Source organism: Plectropomus leopardus, chromosome 3 (genome assembly GCF_026936395.1).
Source record: "Plectropomus leopardus strain MGB_pleo_1.0 chromosome 3, ASM2693639v1, whole genome shotgun sequence".
Lineage (NCBI taxonomy): Eukaryota > Metazoa > Chordata > Actinopteri > Perciformes > Serranidae > Plectropomus > Plectropomus leopardus.
The window spans coordinates 13,329,496-13,351,754 of record NC_142178.1 but is presented as its reverse complement, the minus strand read 5'-3'; the positions used below and the strand labels follow the sequence as shown (position 1 = coordinate 13,351,754).

Sequence of the window (22,259 nt, the reverse complement as noted above, 5' to 3'; positions counted from 1 at the left end):
GCTGTGGGTGTAGTTTGGTCACTCCATGAAGTGTTTGTCAGAATATTCTCCCATATGTTTCACTGGGAAAGGTGAATGAGCAATGCCCTTCCCTTCCTCCACAACAACTGTCTTGTTCAGACTTTACAGAAACTTTACTGGAAATAACCAGTAAAAACCTTTAAAAGATTCCAATAGTGAAGAAAAAATCAGCAATCTGCAATCAGATTTGGCTGTTGACTACAAATATTCAACTATTCTGTCCTTTTTTCCATATAGGTTCGAGTTTGGTATTATGTTCATGGTGACAGTGACATTTGCATAATACAATTAACTAGCCAAGTTATGTTGCATTTTAGGGGTGGGCTTAAATCGATTTTATCAATTAATTTGAATTTGTGGTTCCGGATGAATTTTTAAAATGCAAATCTGGATACCTCCCACAAACTTAGTTTGTGGACTTGATTGATTTGTATTATAATGTGATAAATGTCAGAGTTTAACCTAGCAACCCACACCCAAAGAATATTGCATTTATACCATTTTCACATTTTATCTCAGCATTACTGTAACTCTTATATCTTCTTATAACTGGCATTTAAACCATCTAAAAAAGTTAACTTGATGAAACTCGCAGACACCCCAAACCAACAAACACAAAAGACTTAGACAGGCGCCTGAGGGAAAGGAAATGACAGAAGATTTAAAATGTCACACCATGTGCCTGGGAGGTTTAGAGAGAAACTGTAATCTGTAAGGCATAAAAAAAAGGCAGACACATCTTTAGGTATTCTATAAGCATCACGGGAGGAGACACAACCGCTGGCGCTAATGGGTGAAAGATAAAAAATAAAATAAAATCAGTAGAGGGTGACGGAAGGGAAGACGCATGGACAATGGCAGAGGAAAAATGCATTTATTTCAAGTAATTGTTATTAGGCAGATAAGCTGACAAATCCCCACCCCAAACCCCTCCACCCACAAGTCATGATATTTCTGGGAATCGCAGATTATGGGCTGACAAATATGTTGATTTGATTCAATGGAGGTGAGAGATGGAAACAATAGCTCTGACAGGCAAACTGACTCAAACAGACACACTATCCAAATTTGTGATGGTATATGTGCTTACATCAGAGCATATTAACTGCTCTTGTGTGTGTGTGTGTGTGTGTGTGTGTGTGTGTGTGTGTGTGTGTGGGTGTGTGTGTGTGTGTGTGTGTGTGTGGGTGTGTGTGTGTGTGTGTGTGTGTGTGTGTGTGTGTGGGTGGGGGTGGGTGGGTGTGTGTATGTGTGTGTGGTCTACTAGCAAACAAACAAATTGGGGCAAAAAGCATATTTGTATTGAGATTGTTAGTGTGGAAAGAACTACGTTGCTTATTCTGGTCCTTGTCTCACTTGTTCATCTTCATCACCGCTCTCTGTCATCTTCATTTCCCCTCTTGCTCTTGAACGTCTTCCGTCTCCATACATCTCTCATTTCCTCTTTTCTTCTGCTTCATTTGCTTTCCTTCTCTGATTCCTCAGATCCCTGTCATACAATATGTAAAACTGTTTATTCTTCTACCACTATGGCTCTTCCTTTGACCTCTGGGTTACCTTCTTCCCCTCTGCTTAAAATGTAATCCTTCCCATTTATTTCTGTAAAAAAAACACAAAACGCATCCAGATTCTGAGTAATGTTGCTTTTTTTTCCCCCTCTCATTTGTTCTGCCCTCCTGAGCTCCCTTTGTACATGTGCATATGACTGTGTGTGCATGTGTTTAAAGTGTTTTTAGTTTAACTCAACACAGAAAGTCGTCATAGAGACACTATGATTACCAGAAATTGATGTAATATATGTTTTTGTTGGTTTTTACAAAGGGCAATGTATTTCTCTCTCTGTGTGTGTGTGTGTGTGTGTGTGTGTGTGTGTGTGTGTGTGTGAAAGAGAGAGCAGCTGAGAGATAAGTCTTTGTTCCTTGTTATACGAAGCCAATTTCCAGTAATCCTCCTTTCAATAGGAGAATTGGAGGAAACTGTATAGGCGCGTAATGGCCAAAGCCAGGACCCATTCACTTACAATAGACCTCTGTTTGGGCTGTTCAGAGCAAAGGATTGTGGATTGAACAAACACTGTCAGCTTTTCATGAGGAAGGTTCGCAGATCAAACCTCTGGCTGGCTGGGGAAATCATGGCCATCCCCATCCAGTAACTACAAGGCACTTAAAGGTACCCCGTGGGCAGTGGTTTTCAACGCTAATGGCAGCCATATTACAATAAGAAGGTCTCCAGTTCTTATTGTGTTATGTCACAGTTCATTTTTACAAACACCTTCATCTGGGGGGGGCAGTGTTAATCTCCTCTCCCCTTGTTGTGCCCTATCATGGGAGAGTGTAACATATAATGATCATGACATGAAACAATATCTTCTGAACTTTTCAGATGGCTCTCTAGGAAATGTTGATATAGTAAATGTCAGTTTCCTCTCCCGTGTGTTGGAGATGACAGAGCATTTCATCTTTTGTATTTTCTTTATACAGTCAGCAGAAGAAAAAATGCAAGGAATTTAAATGGCACAAGAGGGAAAAAGAGAGATTTTCTTGATACCAGTGGTGGTTTCTCTCAAGTGTAGATCACACAGTTTGAACTGAGAGGTCAAACACTCCCATTCAAAGTGACTTGAATTTTCAGAAGTGATTTAACCAGCCTAGTCTTGGTGACCGGCTGCCACAATCACACCATCTCTCTCACCACTACAAGAAATCCCTTCATTTTAAAGTGACTTCTTTCACAGTGGTGTATGAGGTTTTTTTTGGTTATTTTTTTCTGTGTTAAAAGTGTCAATGTAAATGTGTTAGGATGCCAAACTGGGGCACATGTATTGGTATTTGTTTATGTGCCATAGTTGATGCGTTGTTGTTGAAAATTGTTTATGTTCAGTGATGTTCAAATGCAGCCAGGTCATTCTCAGAGCCCATCGGCTTTTGGTCTGACAACAATAAAGCCTCTTGGGGTGAAGGGCCGGTTTTTAGTGCTGATCTGGTGTAGCCAGCGGATAACCATGACGGGACTTCCGCTTCTGTGGGAAGGTCATTTAGGCTAATCTCTTGAAGCAGATATCTGGATGTGGTCTGTTCTAATAGATATTTGTACCTGACAGAATGACCTATTCCACATTCAATTACATTTATAAAGTAAGTAGTTCATTCTTATAGATATTTGTTCCTGACTTCTCTACCTATCAGAATGACCTATTTAACCACAGTAAAGTTAACTTGTCGTCAGTTGCTAACTTGTCGCTTCTGAGGTTGCATTTTGGCCAATGCTTTCCGTCTCTCCACATGGACCATTTACCTGCTGTTCAAACGTGATTGGTCAATAGTACTCGGACTACAAATGGACTAAAACTGACACTGGAACACTTCCCATACCAAAAATCTCTTCCTGTCACATACAGATTCTGCATATATATGCAGAATAAAAAGGCTATAACAATGGTGAGGATTGGAATGTGTCAGTGCCTTTCGTCTCTGCTCTGGCTGCATTGCAGGTCTGCTTTTAAAATACTTAGTTGAGTAATTACTTGGTTGAGCAACTCAGCTGATTGACAGGCTAACTAAGCACTTGACTGCCTGCTGAAATCATTAACTGATTCTTTGATTGACTGCCTGACATTAACTTACTGATTTTATACTGATTTGCTAACTCAATAAATTAACAGACTGATTGGCTCTCTGGCTGGCAGCACGACTGTTGGATTGAAGCACGGGCTTGCTGATAAACTAACCGTCTATCATGCCCTCCATAACCTCTTCCTGTGTGGTCATCAGTGCATGAGTCAGTTCTGCCTCACACTTCATGTGTCATCCTCTTCCTGTCTCCTATTTTCTCTCTCCCCTCACCATTTATTTTCCTCCCTATCTGTTTCTGTTTTTTTTTCGTTTCCCGTCCTTGCATTACTTTTTCCTCCAGTCGTTAGCTCTCTTTGTATCTTCTCTCCGTTTGCAGATGCTCTGAAAGATAATGTTGTTTTTTTTTTTTTTTTAAAGGAATTTATATCCGTTTCGCCTTTTTTTCTTTATTTAGACATGGTATGCAGTTCTTAGCTTGCCTTAGTGATGTTGCATTACAAGAAATACAGAAAGGACATGGAGTGTCTTGAAATAATTTCATAGGGAAAGAAGGAGTAAAGTAAAATAGACTTTCAAAGAGTAATTAGAAATTGATACAATGAGACAAGAACAGGAAAAGCAGAAAGCGTGGAACTAGAGAGAAATTTAGACCACAGTTCAGTAGAGGTCATGACATTCATTGAGTGAGTAACAGAAAGTCAGATGGATAAAGCAGGGTATCTGCAGACCCTTTCTGCATTTTATTCACACACACAAGCACACACGCCTTAGATGTGATTCATTTTAGTGCCCTCTATGCTCAGTGGGGTAGAAAATAAATGTTTTTAATGGTCCTGGACTGTTTGGAGTGCTTATGTAGTGGACATGTTTGTGTGTGTGGCTCAGGTAAAGCAGGGAGCCATAACACTGATGTGTGGGAGTCATCTGAAGGTCTAACATAAGGTATTTAAATAGCTCTGTGCATGAATTGCTCCTTAGAAGTGTTTTTAACAACTTTGTAGTTTACTGGCATCATTTTGTCTTAATACAGACAATAATTATTACTGTGAGCTCTCAAGGAGCGGCTGTTTACCTCAACCCGAAGAGTGAACCAGACCTTTTATTTCAGACAGTCTATTATTTTTAGTGACAGGTCTTTTATTTCTAATTCCCTCTGTTTGATGAGGTCAGGCTTTTTTTTGTTCTTTTTTTTGTTTTGTTTTTCTGTTTTCGTGGTTTCTGTTTGCTGTGTTAAATTGCAATTTGCTGGTAATGCAAAGTCTACACTGTTTTCGTGTCTACCTGTTCTCATAGTAAATTCAGCAGAATGTATAAACTGATACAGCTTTTTTCCAATACTGCTATTTTCACCACTTTGTTTCTCACATCAACTAATCAGGCCCAATAGGTTCTATTTTGCCATTCTTTCTCTCCATATGAAGCTACTATTTATTAAACTTATATTTTCTGAATGTGTTTTACATTATAATCCCATCTGTACCAGTCTATAAGAGATGATTTTAAATCAAAGCATTTCGCTGTTGTCACACGCTGTTTGTACATTGATTGAATGATTTATTGATTTGTTTATTTAAGTGTAATGCACATAATTGTGCCCAGCCCACATGGGCTTAAAAGACACTGACGATAACAATACAAAAAGTAAACAAAGATCTGTGCGTCCATATACTTTACCTACTAAAACTAATACACCAGAATTTGTATGTAACCCCTGTAATCATGAGCCCATAATTTGTATACAACCCTAGCAACTGGAAAGGCTACGATCACATGACCAATGCACTGTGAAGAGACTGGGAAGGTGGATTGGTCAAACAATCACAGGACTTTCCCCTAAGGAGACCAGTGTTTATGTCCTTTGGAAATCCAAGTGAACTTTGAGATATTTAAAGTTTCATTTCCCTAAACTTAACCTACATACCTTTACATTATTTATTCAACTTCACATTAAGTACATAACTTTCTAAATGTAACTTTTTTTTTTTACATTGAACGGTTAACACGACAATGCCCAACTATTTATTTTCCTAAACCTAACTTATGCAACTTGTTGGACATTATGCATATTTTTATTTGATAGAAAAGTGCTTAAAACAGTTTAAAAGTACTTTGGAAACATTTGCAAAATAAAAAAAAAAGTAAAGAAAACTAGATATGATGCCACACCAACCATATGGCTCATGAGCTCACTCCTTTGACTACACAAGCTGATTCTTGTTAATCGGGAGACAGAACAAGTTTAGGACGTGCCGTTTTTTAAAACAAAGAATACCTGTGGCAAAAATGTTAGTTTGAGCAGTGTTTTTGGTGTTGGCGCTAGTTTAAACAACTCTTCAGAGAGAGATGAAAAAATGGGTTACTGATATTGGTGGTATTACAGCTTCTGTTAAATAATGTAACAGCGGCACTAATGAAACTCAACAGTAGAAGCATTATTACACTTACAAAAAAAAGGGTGATAAATGCATACTCTCATGCAATTTTATATAATGATGTAGCATAATGCAAAATGAAAATCCCAAACTGAGATAAACAATGGTATGTCTAGTGGCTAGTTTTCAATCTCCCGCCCTTTATTTCTTTAATAATGTCATTGCTCCTGATATACTTCCAGAACATGGCCCATACAAAACTACAGCTCCTAAAACATGCACTACAGAATAAGTATTCTCTCTTTGCAGATGCCCTGCTCTCCATTGTTTTTCAGCACCTTTATCATCTCTTACAATTCCCTCACAAGTTGTCCTCCTGTATGTTTTCAGCACTGTTGTTTCACTCTGTGTGTGTGTGTGTGTGTGCGCGCGCACGTGCACGTGTGCAGAATGTGTGTGAGGCAGTGCATCATTACTGCCAGTATGATTGGCATCCAGGACTGACAGCTCTCCTTTTGGGGCTGAATGCACACGGGCACAAACCTGCCAGATAAATTAAAGAGACAAAAAAGCAAAGGTGTACAAAAAGTACTTTGTTTATCCTCTGGACATGCACACCTATGTGTATGTGTATGCATTTGTGTATTGTTCTCCTTTGTGCTGTTTTTCTTAGCAAATCTTGTGTCTCATTATACATGGCCCGTTAATGCTCTAGTGCATATTGTCTGAAGTGAGCAAGCTGTACAGCAGAAACATGTTACATACTACTGTGTGTCTTTCTACCTCTGTCTCACTCTTTTCTTTATCTCACACATGTTTTTTTTTTTTTGTTTGTTTGTTTGTCTTTGTCGATCTTGTCTCCAGGCAGTTAGTTTACATGAGAGATTAAGTCTACAGTTATGCTTCGTGTCAGAAGCCATGCATTTGACCTGATGTGTGTGTGTGAGTGTTTGTGTGAGAGAGAGAGAGAGAGAGAAAGAAAGAGAGGGAGAGAGGGAGAGAGAGAGAGAGATTTTGTGCCCGATTAAGAGTAGGAGTGAGACGCAGTGCTAAATTATTTAGCTACTGTCTACTTGATCCAATACTAGCGAACTACTGGAGGGGGGTGGAGAGGCAGATTCAGAAAGTTGCTGTACATGGAGTTGCCCAGGATGCTGCCACCATCATGCGTCATGCCTTATAACCACTGTAAACTGTATACTACTGTAAATTCAGTCCAGATTGGGGAGATATTTTTGAAAGAGTACAGCCACAATAAGCTTCTCTCCTTCTGCTGCACTTTAGCACTGCGTCAAATGCCCCTCTGCCCGAACGAGACTTGCATGCATTATGTTGGCTGGCTGCCGAGAGCGAGATGTATAAATTGTGTCGTACTCTTGTTGAGAAAGTCAACACATTTGACTTGCTTAGTCAGCCATACGTTTTAATAATACATTTAGAAGTAAACAATAAAATAGGCTAACAGCAAAGTTCGTTACTTGTTGGGCAAACTATAGCAAACTCAGCATCAAGCCTTTTCTATATTTGAAGTAGTATTTTAGCAGAGAAGAACTCCACAAAATGCACATTTTAAAACATTGAGAAAATACATATGCTTTGACATTTAGGCAGCGTCACGCACCATTAGCTAATGTTAAACAGGCAGGAAGGCTTGCTTCATTAATCATTTCACTCCGGATGTTAATCCTTGGTTTCCAAGATGAGCTTCATTTTTGATTGGTTTGGAAAGCTCCTTGGTCAACTAAATTACTTGTAAACTATAAGTAGACTGATAAAAGCAACCTAAAGCATTGAGCTGGAACACCCCAGGTGAAAACACAATTTGTATTCCCTGGTAATTTTGGGTGATTTTGCTTCCATAACATATCTTCTTTCAGACCAGTGAAAGGAAAATGGCCAAAATGCACATTTACGTGTTAAATTTAGTTCAGAGTTCTGTTCTGTATTTTATGCAAAAAGCACATATGTGATTATAAAAACATATATGGAGTTTTACAGTGCATAACTTTAAAGGCTGTTTTCTCAAAATCATTTTTTTTCTCACACTCTGAGCTAACAATCTCCACTTCAGTAGTACTTACATACACCAAACTCTTTGGATTCTTGCTCTGGAAATGTATGATACATACGTACATATTATATTACCTAATACATCATTTGCATATTTAAACATAATATTAAAAAAAACTTGTAATGTAACACATACTTACGTCTTATTGTAAGTAATTAACTGGGAGAGTTGCATGGTGGTATCTGTAAGTTAAAAATTCATTTACCTAGGGTGTCTTCCCTTAAATGAATATCAGACTACAATGATATTCTTTGAGTCAAAAACAGACAAAAAAAAGCACAAAACAATTAAAACAAACAAACCAAGATATACCCTACATTACCTATTCCTCTTTTAAGTAAGGTAGTTGTTTTGAAGAAATTGGTCAAGAAAAAGGATGTAAAAGAATCTATTAGTGTCTCTGTATCTGTTAAAGAGATGGTGGACAGATTACTTTAGTATAAAAAAAAATCATGAAAAACAGCCTAGATTTAGTGCAGTCAAGTAAAAAAATTGAACAATAAATATATTTCATAAATTGAAATATGCCTGTCTTACAGATTTCTTGCTGTATAGTTTGATCAGCAGAGGTTGGAAAACAACAAGTGTTTCATCAGCAGTCTCAGTATTTCATCAGTTCAGAGCTCAAGTCTGGTAAAGATGATGTTGGTAGGTACTAAGCAGTGTCCTGCTGAGAACTTACACTGAGTAGATATAGCCACAGACACACACACACACACACACACACACACACACACACACACACACACACACACAGAATCATTACCATGCCCACCGTATGAGTTTGCTATTATAGGCTTTTCAGCTTTAGAGACCTTACAAAGACACTAGCCGGTGTGTTTGTGTGTGCATGTATGCTGTGTGTTGTTTACCATCAGCGCTGTGTTCCGGCGCAGATTCTGTTGTGACCTTTTAGCGAAGCCGGACCGGATTTAATCAGCAGCAGACTCCTACAAAACACATACAAACACAACCAAGAACTGTGGCTTTTCTACACACACACACACACACACACACACACACACACACACACACACACACACACTTAGACTGCCAAGTCAGGGCTCCTTTTCTGTAAATAATGGTTAGGTTTGTTGTATTCCATATTCTTTGTGTGGATACCATTAGTCAAAACAGGCCAGGAGTCAAACCTATTAAAATTTAGATTTAGTAACTGGCATTCAGCTACACCTTGCTGTGTATCAGTGTTGGACTTTCAAAGCAGCCAGCATACACAGAGCAGCTCCTGGCTGGCCATTGAATAGTTGGAACGTCATAGAATTTAAGAGACATTGCCTGTTTTTAAGGCAAGAAAACTCAAGGGCTTTTATGTATTCTCTGGGGGAGCTGGGTGATATTAGGGGATTGTACAAATGGGTCATTTTGTTAGAGTATGCCAGAATGACTTTGCAACAAAGTTTTTTTTCCCCCTCTTATGAAAGGAGCAGTGGTAGAAGAATTACTGCAGTCTTTCAATAACGTAAAAGTATGTTTTTAAAAGTTGAAAAGTTATATTTTAGTTTTTGTTGTTGATATATTTTTTTGTTGTTGTTGTTGTTTTTTGTTTATCTGACCAGGGAGAACAGTTGCAAATTAGCTGCTAGCTAACTCTGGTGCAATTACTCATAACTGTGCACTGTCCCTGTAAAAATAAACAATTCATTAAATTAATAAAATTAAAAGCAGCAATACGACGGTATGAAAATACTGTAAAAGTGGTGAATTTAAATAAAAGTATTAGCAGCAAATTCTTCTTAAAGTATTAAAAGTAAAAGTACTCATAATGCCAAAGGGGATCATAAAGAGTGTTATATTTATCTTTAATACTATTGTATTTATTTATTTTTTGTTAATAAAATCTCAATCTGAAAAGTCACTAGTAACTACAATTACCATGTCAGATAAATGTAATGTGTTAAAAAATGTGTTTCCCCTCAGAAAAAAAATAATGCAGTTGAAGTATAAAATAGCATAAAATTGGAATACTTAAGCAATGTATGAAGTACAATGAAGTACCTCCAAATTGCACTGAAGTGCAGTAACTGAATAAATGTACTTAGATACATCTTCTTTTGAAAAGGAATGTTTTAACATTTGACATTTTTAAATGCCTGTAATCTGAATCTGCTTTTGCTTTGTGAGACTCACAGGATTTATGTTCCTGTTTGAATTTGAAAAATCCTAATAGGATGCATTGTCCTCATTGTCCTTTTCCTTGTCTGTGTGTCCAGAATCTGCTGTCAGAGAAGGTTGACCAGATGATGGAGTGGTCCTCTCGGCGTTCGGTCGTCCGGATGAATGGGGACAAGTTCCGTCGCTTCGTCAAGGCCCCACCCAGGAACTACTCTGTCATCGTCATGTTCACTGCCCTGCAGCCTCAAAGGCAGTGTTCTGTTTGCAGGTACGTACACACACAGACACAGTCGAGACCAGTGCACTCAGCGTAGGCCACAATCACAATAGCTCCTACCTCAACGTGTCTGTACCGCTGGAAGTTTACTTTGTGCAATGAAGTTCACCTACAGTGGAAGAGACGATGAGCCCTCAAGTCACACACACACACACACACACACACACACACACACACACACACACACAGCACAAATGTCCTAGAACTCAAATGATATTTCACGTACCCTCCTTCCAGATACACATATAGACTTGGACACCTTGGGAAACACAAAAAACAGCATTATATAACAAAAACCTGTGGGTCAGGTTGACATTTGGATCAAAGGGACCCCAGCCAGCCGTACTACCAAAGGGGAATGAATAAATTTCTCAGAACAAGGCCAACAAGACCTACTTACCCACTTGCGAACTCAACGCATTTAATAAATGAGGAGAATTTCCAAAAATCCCAATAGCAAGCTTTAAATTGGATTTTTTATTTACAAAACCAGAATTGCATCATGTTTGCAGCAGAATTGTAATGCAACGCGGCAGGGTCAAACACTTCCTCTGAATGCTAATACAAGATTAGAGGTTTGATTTTATTTATTAGTTTAGAGCTCAAATGAATTCCCTTTTGAATTAAACCTTTTTAACTTACTGATGACCCAAGTATTTCAGCACCATGGACAGCTCAGCACACAACACTAGTTTTTAATGTCTAGAGGACTCTAGAGCTGTCCGTGGTCCTAAAAGCTCCTAAACGTTTGTCAGTGCAGTGCAGTCATGATAACCACTATCAGGTATACAGGTTCTCTTGGATCATCATGTCTTAAACACCAGATTAATACGTTTATTACACTGTTTTCTTCCTATTCTAAATGAAACCATTGTAAAACCCGCTGGAAAAACAAAACAAAAAGAGGCAGCATGAAAAGACAGCATGATGATGATGTAATAAACAAAGGTGTAAATACAAAATTGTAATTTAGATGTACTTATATTTTATTGTTCTGTACCTATACACAAAACTCTACCTCATACAATGGTGAAAACTGTATTCTATATGCTGGTATGCTGTACAGAGAAACTTTATTTGTAATGCTTTTCTCAGGGTCATGTGTATTGCAGTCAGCACTATCTTTTACGGTTTTATTTGTCTGGTCTGCTTTCGTTGTTTTAAATGCATTATTAATGTTAATGTGCTTTTTACAGTCATATTAACTTATGATTGGAGACTAAAACTCGGTTACATATTAGATCAGACACCAAAATGCCAAGTCCCAAGTACCTGTTAAAAAGATTAAATCTTTTTAATTGGTTCTTAAACTGATTTATGCTGGCGTTCCTTGTTGGACTGGACGATGCTGTGCAAAGTGATAAATTTATTTTTTTTTGTTGTCTAACTTCAAAAATATAAAATTAATATGTGAAGGCAGTTCTTTTAGTCATCACGGGTGATCACAAAAGGAATGTTTGGGAAACCCTGGAAGAATAATAACAGTTGCAAACAAAAGAGTCTTACACAGGTTTCCATGGTTTATTCCTGTATCAAAAAATAGTCTGGAAACCAAGCTTGTGACTTACTGTTTACATGTTGCTTAATTGACATTCATCACGTTTGACATGCATAGATATCTTTTCTGCAGTTGGCTCTTGAGAGATTAATGACTGCTTGATGTTGTATGGTAAATCAAGCCACCTTTTGTTTGTATAAACCAGAAAGTTGACCCATGTCCTCGTGTCTCAGTGTACGTCCAGCTAGATGATGAAATCATCTTGACCCTATTATCATCCACTTTTCCTTTTATCAGCCATTCTTCTACTTCATCAGCCACTTGATTAGATATGTTATTTATCATTCATGTCAGCACCACTCAGCATCCTCCCTCTTTCTCTTTTTTTTTCCTTCATTAAATATCTTTTTTATTGAAGACCGAAAGAACACACATTATCATCACAGTATCAGACTCAGACAAAAGTGGTCTCTTTTTTGTTTCTCTGTCACTGCCGTGCTCTACAATTAAAATTAAAATTTGCTTTATTGGTATAACTATAATTACCGACATGACTGCCGAAGCGGGTTGTACAGGTTCACAATGTTACTTACACACGCATTCTTACATCTTTTTACCATATGCTATGAGCTAACCCTTGACACGCACACGCACACGCACACACTCTAAATCATTACCACAACCCTTTGTAGTTTATCCATTTATCTGAGAAGCATTTTTCTCCCTTAACAGTAAACTACGCTGCTTATTTTTATTTAATTGCCAGATGCAGTCATTAATGTCAACCCACCCTCAGTCACCCTTATTCCTTTATTTTTATTCCTTTTCTACAGTATTCCATCTGTCTGCTTCTACTTCTCATTAAGTCCACCAGTTTGTTTGTTTTTTTCTTCCTCTCTCTCTTGCCGTGTCCCTCTCCCTCTCTCTCTTTCTGCATCTCCCCAGGCATTCTCTTATTAACATCACAACAGTGTCACATTAATAGAAAAAAAAGCAAGAGTTAGAGTAAGGGATTGATTGATGTTAGGGGGTGACCTGAGCGTCTGCGTTAAGAGGACTATCATGCAGTGAGAATGACAGCTAATTACTGAGGTCCTCAAATTGACATCACTCTTAAGCTTTGTTGTGGTTGTCCAGTCCCATACCGCATTGCAAATCTAACATGGCAATTTATAAGCATATCATCAATGGACAGTACTTTCACGATGCACCATACATAATCGTCAAGTGACCCAGGGCTGCAAAAAAAAAAAAAAGAAAGAAAGACTTACCATGTGTACCCACCAAACGCGATGAAAATTATTTCATCGCGCCTCAAATGAAATCGCGTTGCGCCGGACGCTCCAGTTTTGACGCTCGTACAAAAACCCCAAAATGGGACTCGACGCGCGACGAAATCGTGTCGAGCCCGCCCAAACAACAACATTTCTTCCGCCATTTCATTCTCTCGTTGACGATCGCTGCACTGCACCTGCTCTGGAGAAGTTCCCAGCGTCGTCTGCGGGCTAGGTGCCGACGTCGGTTCTGGGTGCATGCTACCCTACGGAGGCGGCGTGAGCTCGGCGAGTTCCACCGTCTCCTGCAACAAGGGACAGGAACTGTCGTACAGCTCTGGGTGAGCGGTGACGGCGACGATAAGCTGCTCCTCCATTGTTTCTGGCGGTTTGATTAGATTTTGCGAGGGAACACCAGGACGTCCATACGTCAGCACGTCGATGACGATCTCAACGCTGATAGGCTGTCGCGGCTTCACGCGCCGCCGCCGCAAAAGTTCAATTATTTCAACTCGAGCGTTGGACGCGAGGCGTTGGACGCGACACGAATTTCGCGTCCAACGCGCCGCGCAATCGCGTCCATCGCGTCGCCCGGCAAAATGAGGTGTCAAATCGCGTCTTTGCATTGACTTTGTATGTAACTTGAGGCGCGATCATTTTTAATCGCGTTTGGTGGGTACGCACCGTTAGACATTATGCAACAGTTCAGAGACACCTTAGGCTAAACTCCAGTCCAAAAACAGAGAGAGTTCAATGTTGGATGAAACTCAGAAAACTTAGCTTGTCTTTAACAGAGGAAGCTACTGTACATATTCCTTTGCATTCTAGGTTACATTTAGCAGGTGTTTTTGGCGTCAAAATGTTTTGACTAATGTGATTTTCTATCATTGTTGCTTAGTAACTGCTAACAAGGAAGGCTAGAGTTGGGGTAGAAACCTTGATAACACCGAAGAATGTTGACCTCACTCAGATTTTCTTGGTTTTGTTTCTTTGCCTGGGTGTGTTTTCATTTTATGTGTTAAAGGCATGTGAACGGGAGTAGTCTTCCCATCTCCCTTTGCTTGTTTGATTTTTCACTTTCTTTTTTATTTCTCTTTTTTATTTTACTTTGTGTATTCACATCTAAGTTTTGTATTTTTATGTCAAGTGGGCATATCACAGGCATAAAAATGTCTTCAAAAAGGGAGAAAAAAGGAAGTCAAGGCAGACCACCTGTTGAGATACAAAAGGTAAAAAGCCTTTGTTATATTGGCTACATGATTAGGGATAAAACCAACAAGTATCGACCATACGCCTAACTACACGCCCACATGTACAAGCTTCAGTCATACACAAGAATTTTCACAGATGCATCCTGCTTCCTCGTTACACGATATGAAATGAATAAACCTGTAATACTAATATATAAATATATATGTATATATATATATATATATATATACACATATATGATTATACACTCTGCACAAAAATACATTACACAAACAGAGAAAAGAAATACAAAGAATCAGTAATAAAGTAAAGACAAGAAACACGGTGCTAACAGTATAGCTTCTGTGCAACAATACATATTGTCGATATATTATTTATGGTAGAACAAAAATGTCATACCAAACTATAAAGTATTCATGACAGAGTTCACAGTGTTTTCACTACCAGACTTTGAAAAATAAATAATGGAAAAAAGTTTTTGTAATTTTTAAATAATTCAAGTCCTTAGCTTGTTGTGTTGGTTAATTTATGTTGCCTTGGTGTGACAGATATGGAGGCTAGCATTAGACTTAAATGGTTGGTTGACATGATCATGTACTGTAGATAAGATGGGACACGAACTAACAGACTGACGACTTTTTACATCACATATTCTTTTAAAGCATTTTACCATTCCATATGGATGTGAAGATCCATTCAAATATATGAAATTAGAGATGGTTTGAGACCAAGGAATATAAGATAAGAGATAAGCAAAACTAAAAAAAAATGCTGTATTAAGGGGATACTTTGCTGATGGATAGTGTGTGTAAATGAACTGTGGTAAACTTCCTTCCATCTTACCAGTGCCCAGATCTTGCTTCTGTCTCCCACCTCAAATCCATTGAATGATGTGTTTCTAGATTTTCGTTAGCTCTAGGGCTGTTGCTCGAACTACACATAGTACTTCTGCATTTTTGCATGCTCACCACCAGGAGCACAGATAGTTTAGAAGCAGCTCAAGATAGAGACACGCTCCACTCTTGCTCTCACAAACGTAGACCAAGCTGCTGATCAGATAAGAACCGAGATTCTTTAATTCATGGTCATTTGTTTCAGCCAGCTGCCATCTTTGTCTGGTGCGGCGCAGTGCATTCTGGTTGCTTCTGCCTCTTGAGTAAAATCTTACGGCACAGCCCTTTTCCTGTTTTTGCTGGTCACGTAGCACTAATTTCAAAAGTATTTGCGTCTTTTTACTGCATAGACAGCCTGTTTTTATGAAATGATCTTTCTAGCAGTGAAATACTTCGTTAAATGTAGATTAGTTAAAGGTAAGAGCCTGACATCAGTTTAAGCTCAATTGATGCAGCAGGACTCTTAATGTATGAATTTAAATAAATAAATCAATGTTTACAGTTACCCATCTTTTATGTCCTTTGAAATTATCAGCTAATGTCCAATATAAATAATAGAAATAATACCATGGATTACATGGATTTATATGATTAAAGTGCCTCATGCTGAAACATGGATGCAAAATTAATTTAACATATTATATTCTCACATCAATATTTTGTATCAGATTGTTTAATATTTGCAACATGACATTTCTGAGTGGAAAAAAATACTTCTGAAACCCCCTTTAGTAAAAATAATCTTTTATTATACGGACAGTTGTCAGATACTAAATAAAGAATGAATAACATGGACACAGGACAGTTAAACCATATCTTAGTGACACCTTGACAACTCCAGCAATGTGGTGTTTACAGACAGAGCTGAGCTGAGCACCACTGTAATCCCTGACAGGCTGCTGGCCTGAGTTTCAACTTCATCTCTGCTGACTTTTCCAAACCGTAGACACTTCAAAGCGACCATCCTAACATTAGCTGCACAGATAACAATGTAACATCACTGCACATAACGCATCCTGACAGACAATTTCCCACTAATTAAAGCCAACACAAGAGGCAGTTGACATAAGACACAATGTCAAAGTGAAGTTTAGCAGAAGGAAAGAGACATACAGCTAATGTCAGAGACAAGGGGGAGGGAGTGAGAGATAAGAGAAATAGGAGACTCAGCGTTTATATGGTCACGTAGGAAGGTGATAGACTGGACTGATCATGGCTGGCTAAAATAACACCTTTATTAGGCTTTATTTGAACAAAAGAAAAATAAAATGGGAAACGAGGGAAGAAAAATGGAAATGTATCTTTACATGAGGACAACTATGGGATGGGAGAGACACACTCCTTTTCTTACTCCCATCATCTCCTCTCTTTTTGTCTCCCTATTGTCTGATCTTTTTAAAGATAGCACCTCTTTGTCCCCCTTGCTTACTTCATTGTTGTCTTCACTTTCTGTTTTTAAGGTCACTTGTTGTGATTTTTCTGGTGATATTGCCCCCCACCCCCCCCTCCCCTTTTTAAACCACCATTCATGTGGTTTAAAAGGGATAAATGCATTCATTTATCCCTTGTGCATTGTCTGTACCCATGGCTTGACAGAATTTAAGTAGGACCTTAGACAGGATTTTAAAAAAGGGAGGTTAAGAAATGGAAAAGATTGAAATTGCCAAAGTTTAACTAGGTATTTGTTTAAACATACTTAGGGCAGGGTAGTTTTGACAGCAACGTGAACTAGACGTCTTTAGTACACATTTTCTCTTTTTGATGCCACATATTGCCTCCATTCTGATAGCAATACTTCCCCCTGTGCCTCTCGGTTTGCAAAAGACAATTCAACAACGTTTGTGAATTAAAAAAATAAATATCGAAATGATGTGTCTCAGAGTGTTAAGCCTGTCCCATTTTGCTTACATGTAATGTGTGTGTTTGGTTTGCCATTTTTCTTAGTTTTGTTTCTCATCCCTTCTGTCTGTCTTGTTGCCATCTCACAGGCAGGCAAATGAGGAGTACCAGGTCCTGGCAAACTCATGGCGTTACTCATCTGCGTTTTCCAACAAGCTGTTCTTCACAGTAGTGGACTATGACGAGGGAGCAGATGTTTTCCAACAGGTAACTGGTTATTTAAAGTACTATCAATTCGAAAATGCATTCACCCAAACTTACTGCAAGTTTCACCTTTTATATATTTTTTCACCCGACACCTCTTCCTCTTTTGTCAACTTGCACACATCACGCTTTTTCCTCAGTGAAGGTCCTTGATCATCAACCAACCCATGATTTTAATGCAACACACATGCAGTATTGTGAAAGACCTTTTTTGCCACTTGTTGCTATATTTATTAATAGTTATTTAAAGGGACACTTTAAAAATCACACAGTTAAAAAACAGCCTATAGAGCCTATATTCATATCAATTATTTTTATTAAGTTTAGCTATTGTAAAAAAGTGCATCATCCCAGTCTTAAATGATTGGAGCACTACTGTGCCTCCATTTCCAAAGACAAAAAACAAACAGCAAAAGCTACAGACATCCACTCTTATGTTGCTGGTAGTATTAAAGTCATAGAAAAGACCACTGCCACACGTTGCAACTGTAGTAGCTTAAGTTTAAAATCTGTTGGCTTCTGATTTTGTAAATCAAAACTTTCTCCCTTTGAGAAGATGCATTTTATATGTTCATGTGGCAAAGCTAAAAGACCCAGAAAAACAATTTTGACACCAAGGGCTAATTGTGTTTTCATAGGATCATTTTCAATACAAGATTTACCAAAATTCTGAAGGTAGTGTGCTTTGCTAAATTAATAGCTGCAGACAGTAGGTAGTAAAACTCTATTATGGCTGGGGAAAAAAATGAAACTCATTGTAAAAGGAAAGTGCTATTGTCGGGCAAAGGGGTTACGTTAATACTTGTGAATGTTTGCTGCCACAGATGGCCCACAGCTTTTTGTACCTCTGCTCCCTCCATCCCTGCCTCCTTACACCTTCGACCCTTCTTTTGTTTCCATTATACAGACCTCCTACCTCCTCTTCACATCTTCTCAAATCCTGTTGCTCTTCCCTTTCCAACCATTCTTTCCCTCGCTCCCCTCCTTCGTTCCATATACCCACTCGCTGATTTCTGATAGTATGGGGTCGCCTATGCAGCAGTTTAGCAAATAAATTGAAAGAAAACCTTGGAGAAAGGGAAGGAAACAAACAAGGATTCATACAGTGAAACACAACATACTGCAAAGTCAAAACTGGCAAACAAAGACACATAGAGAAAGGTCAGGTACAAACACAAACATACATGTAGTATATACCAAAACATACATGTAGTACATAGAGTATTTGTTTTTACAAGCTCTGTTGTACATAGACAGTAGCGGATCTACAGGAGGTTTTGACAAGAAGCCACAGTTGTTGTAGATATATATACATTTGCATTTTCCCTGTACTAGTAAAACAAAAAACAGAGACAGTATCTGGGCTCTCCCACAAACCAGAGACAAAAATAAAGGATTTGATAAGAAAGAAAAAAACACTCATGTCTTTGCACTCTGGTATTAAAGCATTATTCACTTTAGAGATATTTTTGTAACAACAAACCTTTGTTCCTCTGTGTTTTTTTCTCTGGTGTGGCTTCTGTGATGTCAGAAATGCCAGATATTTAAAAAGTCTTCAACACTAGCAAATGACTGCTGTCTGCAAGCACTTTTACCTTAATACAGACAACGCTACAAAATACAGAGGTAAATTCCCAGTTGTCCTTTTTTATTCTACACTTTCTTCTTTTATAACTTTAAATAGCTGTGCTCAGTTAGAAATAGCCTGGTTTTGCTTCTTTGTCCTTTATCTCGATTTATTTTAGACCAATTCATCCAGTTAAGATAGCACTAAAACATGTTCCTACATGGTCCTTAAAATGTTTTTTTTTTTTTCCTTTTCTTCCTACTTGCTATTTTGCTAGTCAGTGAATCTTTTTTCCTTCTTGATTTAATTGTTAATTCATGTCCTCTGGCTTTCTTGCGAGTTCTTTCACACTCTTCCTCCAGAATTTTTGCCCTCCACATCCACATTTGTTCTTCTAATAAAAAATAAAACCTATTGCAGTTTAATTGAAAGTTAATTACATTCACATCCTTTTGCTCTTTCTATTCTATTCTTCTAAGTTTTTGGATGTCTGTTGGTATATATCCTTGCATGAATGCATGCTTTTTTATTTGTGTTTATGGGCATTTGTACATGTATGTTCTCTGTATGCATATGGGACATTTATTTAATTCATAATTTAACTTAAACACTTAAAGAGTGAGTGCAATATAACAAAGCTCAAGGCTAACAAAGAGAAACAACCTGCATAGCAATTCTGCGTTTATTTCATCTTCTTCCTTCTCTATTTTCCTCTGCTCATTTCCTTCCTTTTCCCCTCCTCTCTATTTTTCTCCAGGTGTCTTGGGGAAAACAGGAGAAAGTAAATCAGTTGACTTATTGTTGCTGATAATTGAAGGGAGTCCTGGGATTTGGAGTTAAATAGGTGTAGAGCATGGAGGAAGGGAGAGAGGAAGAATCAGAAAGTTCTTCCAGTTGTCTTTATTTAGCTGTGTGTGCCTTTATTAAGCCGCGTGTGCGTGCGTGTGTTTGTGCGTGCGTGCGTGCGTGCGTGCGTGCGTGCAGGAAACAGGGAACAGGGTAATGCATGTGTACAGAAAAATATAGTTATGAAAATATTGAATTATTGCATATGTTCTCTGTTTCCAGTTATTAGCTGTGATAGCCAACACACACCCACTCACTGCCTTGCAATTAGGTCAGTAAACAGAAATGCATATAACATGACAGAAATACAATGCACTGGTGTAGTTTCTGATATCTAATGATCTTCGAGGGTTATTTCTTGTCACTACTCTTGTGCCAAGTCAGTTGTTATTGCGTATCTGCCTAATACAGAGTCAGGACCCAATACCATATTTTCCTACAAAATACATCTGCTTGGCACAACTGTAAAGCAAGTCAGAACGTTCAGAACTCTGCATAATAATTTTTTTTTTGTATTAAATTAGGGCTTTCCCCTGAAAGTTGATGATTCAGATCATCAGTAGGAGACCATGCATTCAGCTGAGATTCCTGCAAGTCAGCTTATCTTTACTTATTTTTTTTTCAGTCAGTTGGGTTTTGTGCTTCTCAGAAAATTAAATAATTGACTCCGTTGTACATGACAATAAGCTGAATACTTGTTGGTTTTTGGACTGCTAATCAGATACAAAATACAATTTAAAGACGTTGTTGTATGCAACTAAACTAAATTAAATGTCAACTTGGGCTCTGAGAAATCACCAGGGCCATACCTGACTCAGAACTAAGCCAGGCAAATCAGATTTGGCCGTACAATATGATTTTTTTTTTTCTATATGGAGATTTAAAGTTTGAATGGGCTCAGTGGGTTCATTCAATGTGACAGCAGCATTCACTTAATGTAGTAAACAAGCTAACTGCAGTAACAATGGATTGGAAATGGGCAACATATTTTGCAGACACTAGAAATCAAACAAAAGTTACTGCGGGCGGTAAATGCACCACCTCTAAGCAGAAGAGAAAAGATTATGTTTTCTCTTCACTCCTCCCCTGTGCCGCTGTGTGTGTTCACATTAGTGTTCACTCCCCAGCAAAATCTGGGGACCAAAACATATCCAGAAGTACACAGCACAGTGCATGACTATCAAAACCAAACAAACAAAAACAGAGTTTTCCTGGCACCAAATGGGGATTTTTTTTGATTGGTCATTTTCATAACATTTTAATTTCATGCCAATTAACCTCAAATTCAGATACTTTAGGATAATCACTTAAGTTTATAACAACTCAAAAATATGGCGAAATGCATCCTTTCAGTAAGTATATTTTATTTAAGTGTGTTCTCGTGATATTTAAATAAATATAACAGAAATAAAAATGTACTAATTGACACTTAAAGTGACACAAATAAGTAAACTATCCCTTTTTAAAGAAAAACAGAAAAAATAGTTCACAGGATACAAATTAAGCCTTTAAACATCACTAAAATGTGGCCCCATTACAGGGTAGTTGCATTAAAGTTTGTTTTTGTGAACACAATTCACAACCAGAGGCAGAACATTTCAGCCATCTATTCTTCTTCATTCCCTCCTCATTGTGTCAGAGCCAGAAGCATTTTTCCACCCATTGTGTTTATTTGATCTGGGAAGATGAATAAAAAGTGATGTTAACACTAGAGGGGCCAGAATTCCATACCTACTATTTTTTTTACATTATTTAGGTGGAGGCTCGGAATAAGCCTAGTGGGTTTTCTCTTTCCCTGCAGTGCATGTCTTTGTCATTCTTGTTTTTTTTTTTTTTTGTTTTTTTTAATATTGCAAGAAATAAAGAAAAAAAGAAAAAAGGTTGTAAACATTGCTATTGTTGGAAGCCCCCATCAAAGCACTTGGTGTAAACATTTGATAGCTATAATACACATTTTCACAGTGTTACAACTGTCCCTAGTCTCCCCTACTCTTTGTCCCTCACAGCAGCGCAGCTGAGCAGATCTCACTATAAGCCGGAGCGGATCTAGATTATCCATCTCTGATGAAGGCTGGCATTATTCCTTTCTTTATATGACATATAAATGTGAAAACGGTCGAAATGACTGCCATGACCAAAATCATGGAAAAGTCGGTTTTCAGTTAATACATGCCTAATGACACTGCAGCTGAATCTATTTCTCGCCTGGACTCCTCCTCATTTCTCCCTGCGCTCTGCTGCTCCTCTCTGCCACCAGCCCCTCCCGTTTCTTGAGGTTGAGCAGCATTATTTTTAGACCTGATAAATTTATTTTTATTTATCAGGACAATGCCTGTAACTGACAGTTTTTGGACTTGAAGAAATTTCTCAGAGGAAAATTAAAGTTTATTGGAGGGTAGAAAATGGTGAAGTTTACTTTG

At 38.1% G+C, this 22,259-nt stretch overlaps 1 protein-coding gene across 1 annotated transcript in view; it reads left to right on the top strand.

Annotated features, from left to right (window-relative positions):
• Positions 1-22,259, top strand: part of tusc3 (tumor suppressor candidate 3) — an 82,649-nt gene that overhangs the window by 19,135 nt on the left and 41,255 nt on the right. Inside the window, exons 2-3 of the mRNA XM_042485169.2 lie at positions 10,268-10,437; positions 17,312-17,429. Coding sequence (XP_042341103.2) covers positions 10,268-10,437; positions 17,312-17,429 — 288 coding nt within the window. The remainder of the gene's footprint in view (positions 1-10,267; positions 10,438-17,311; positions 17,430-22,259) is intronic.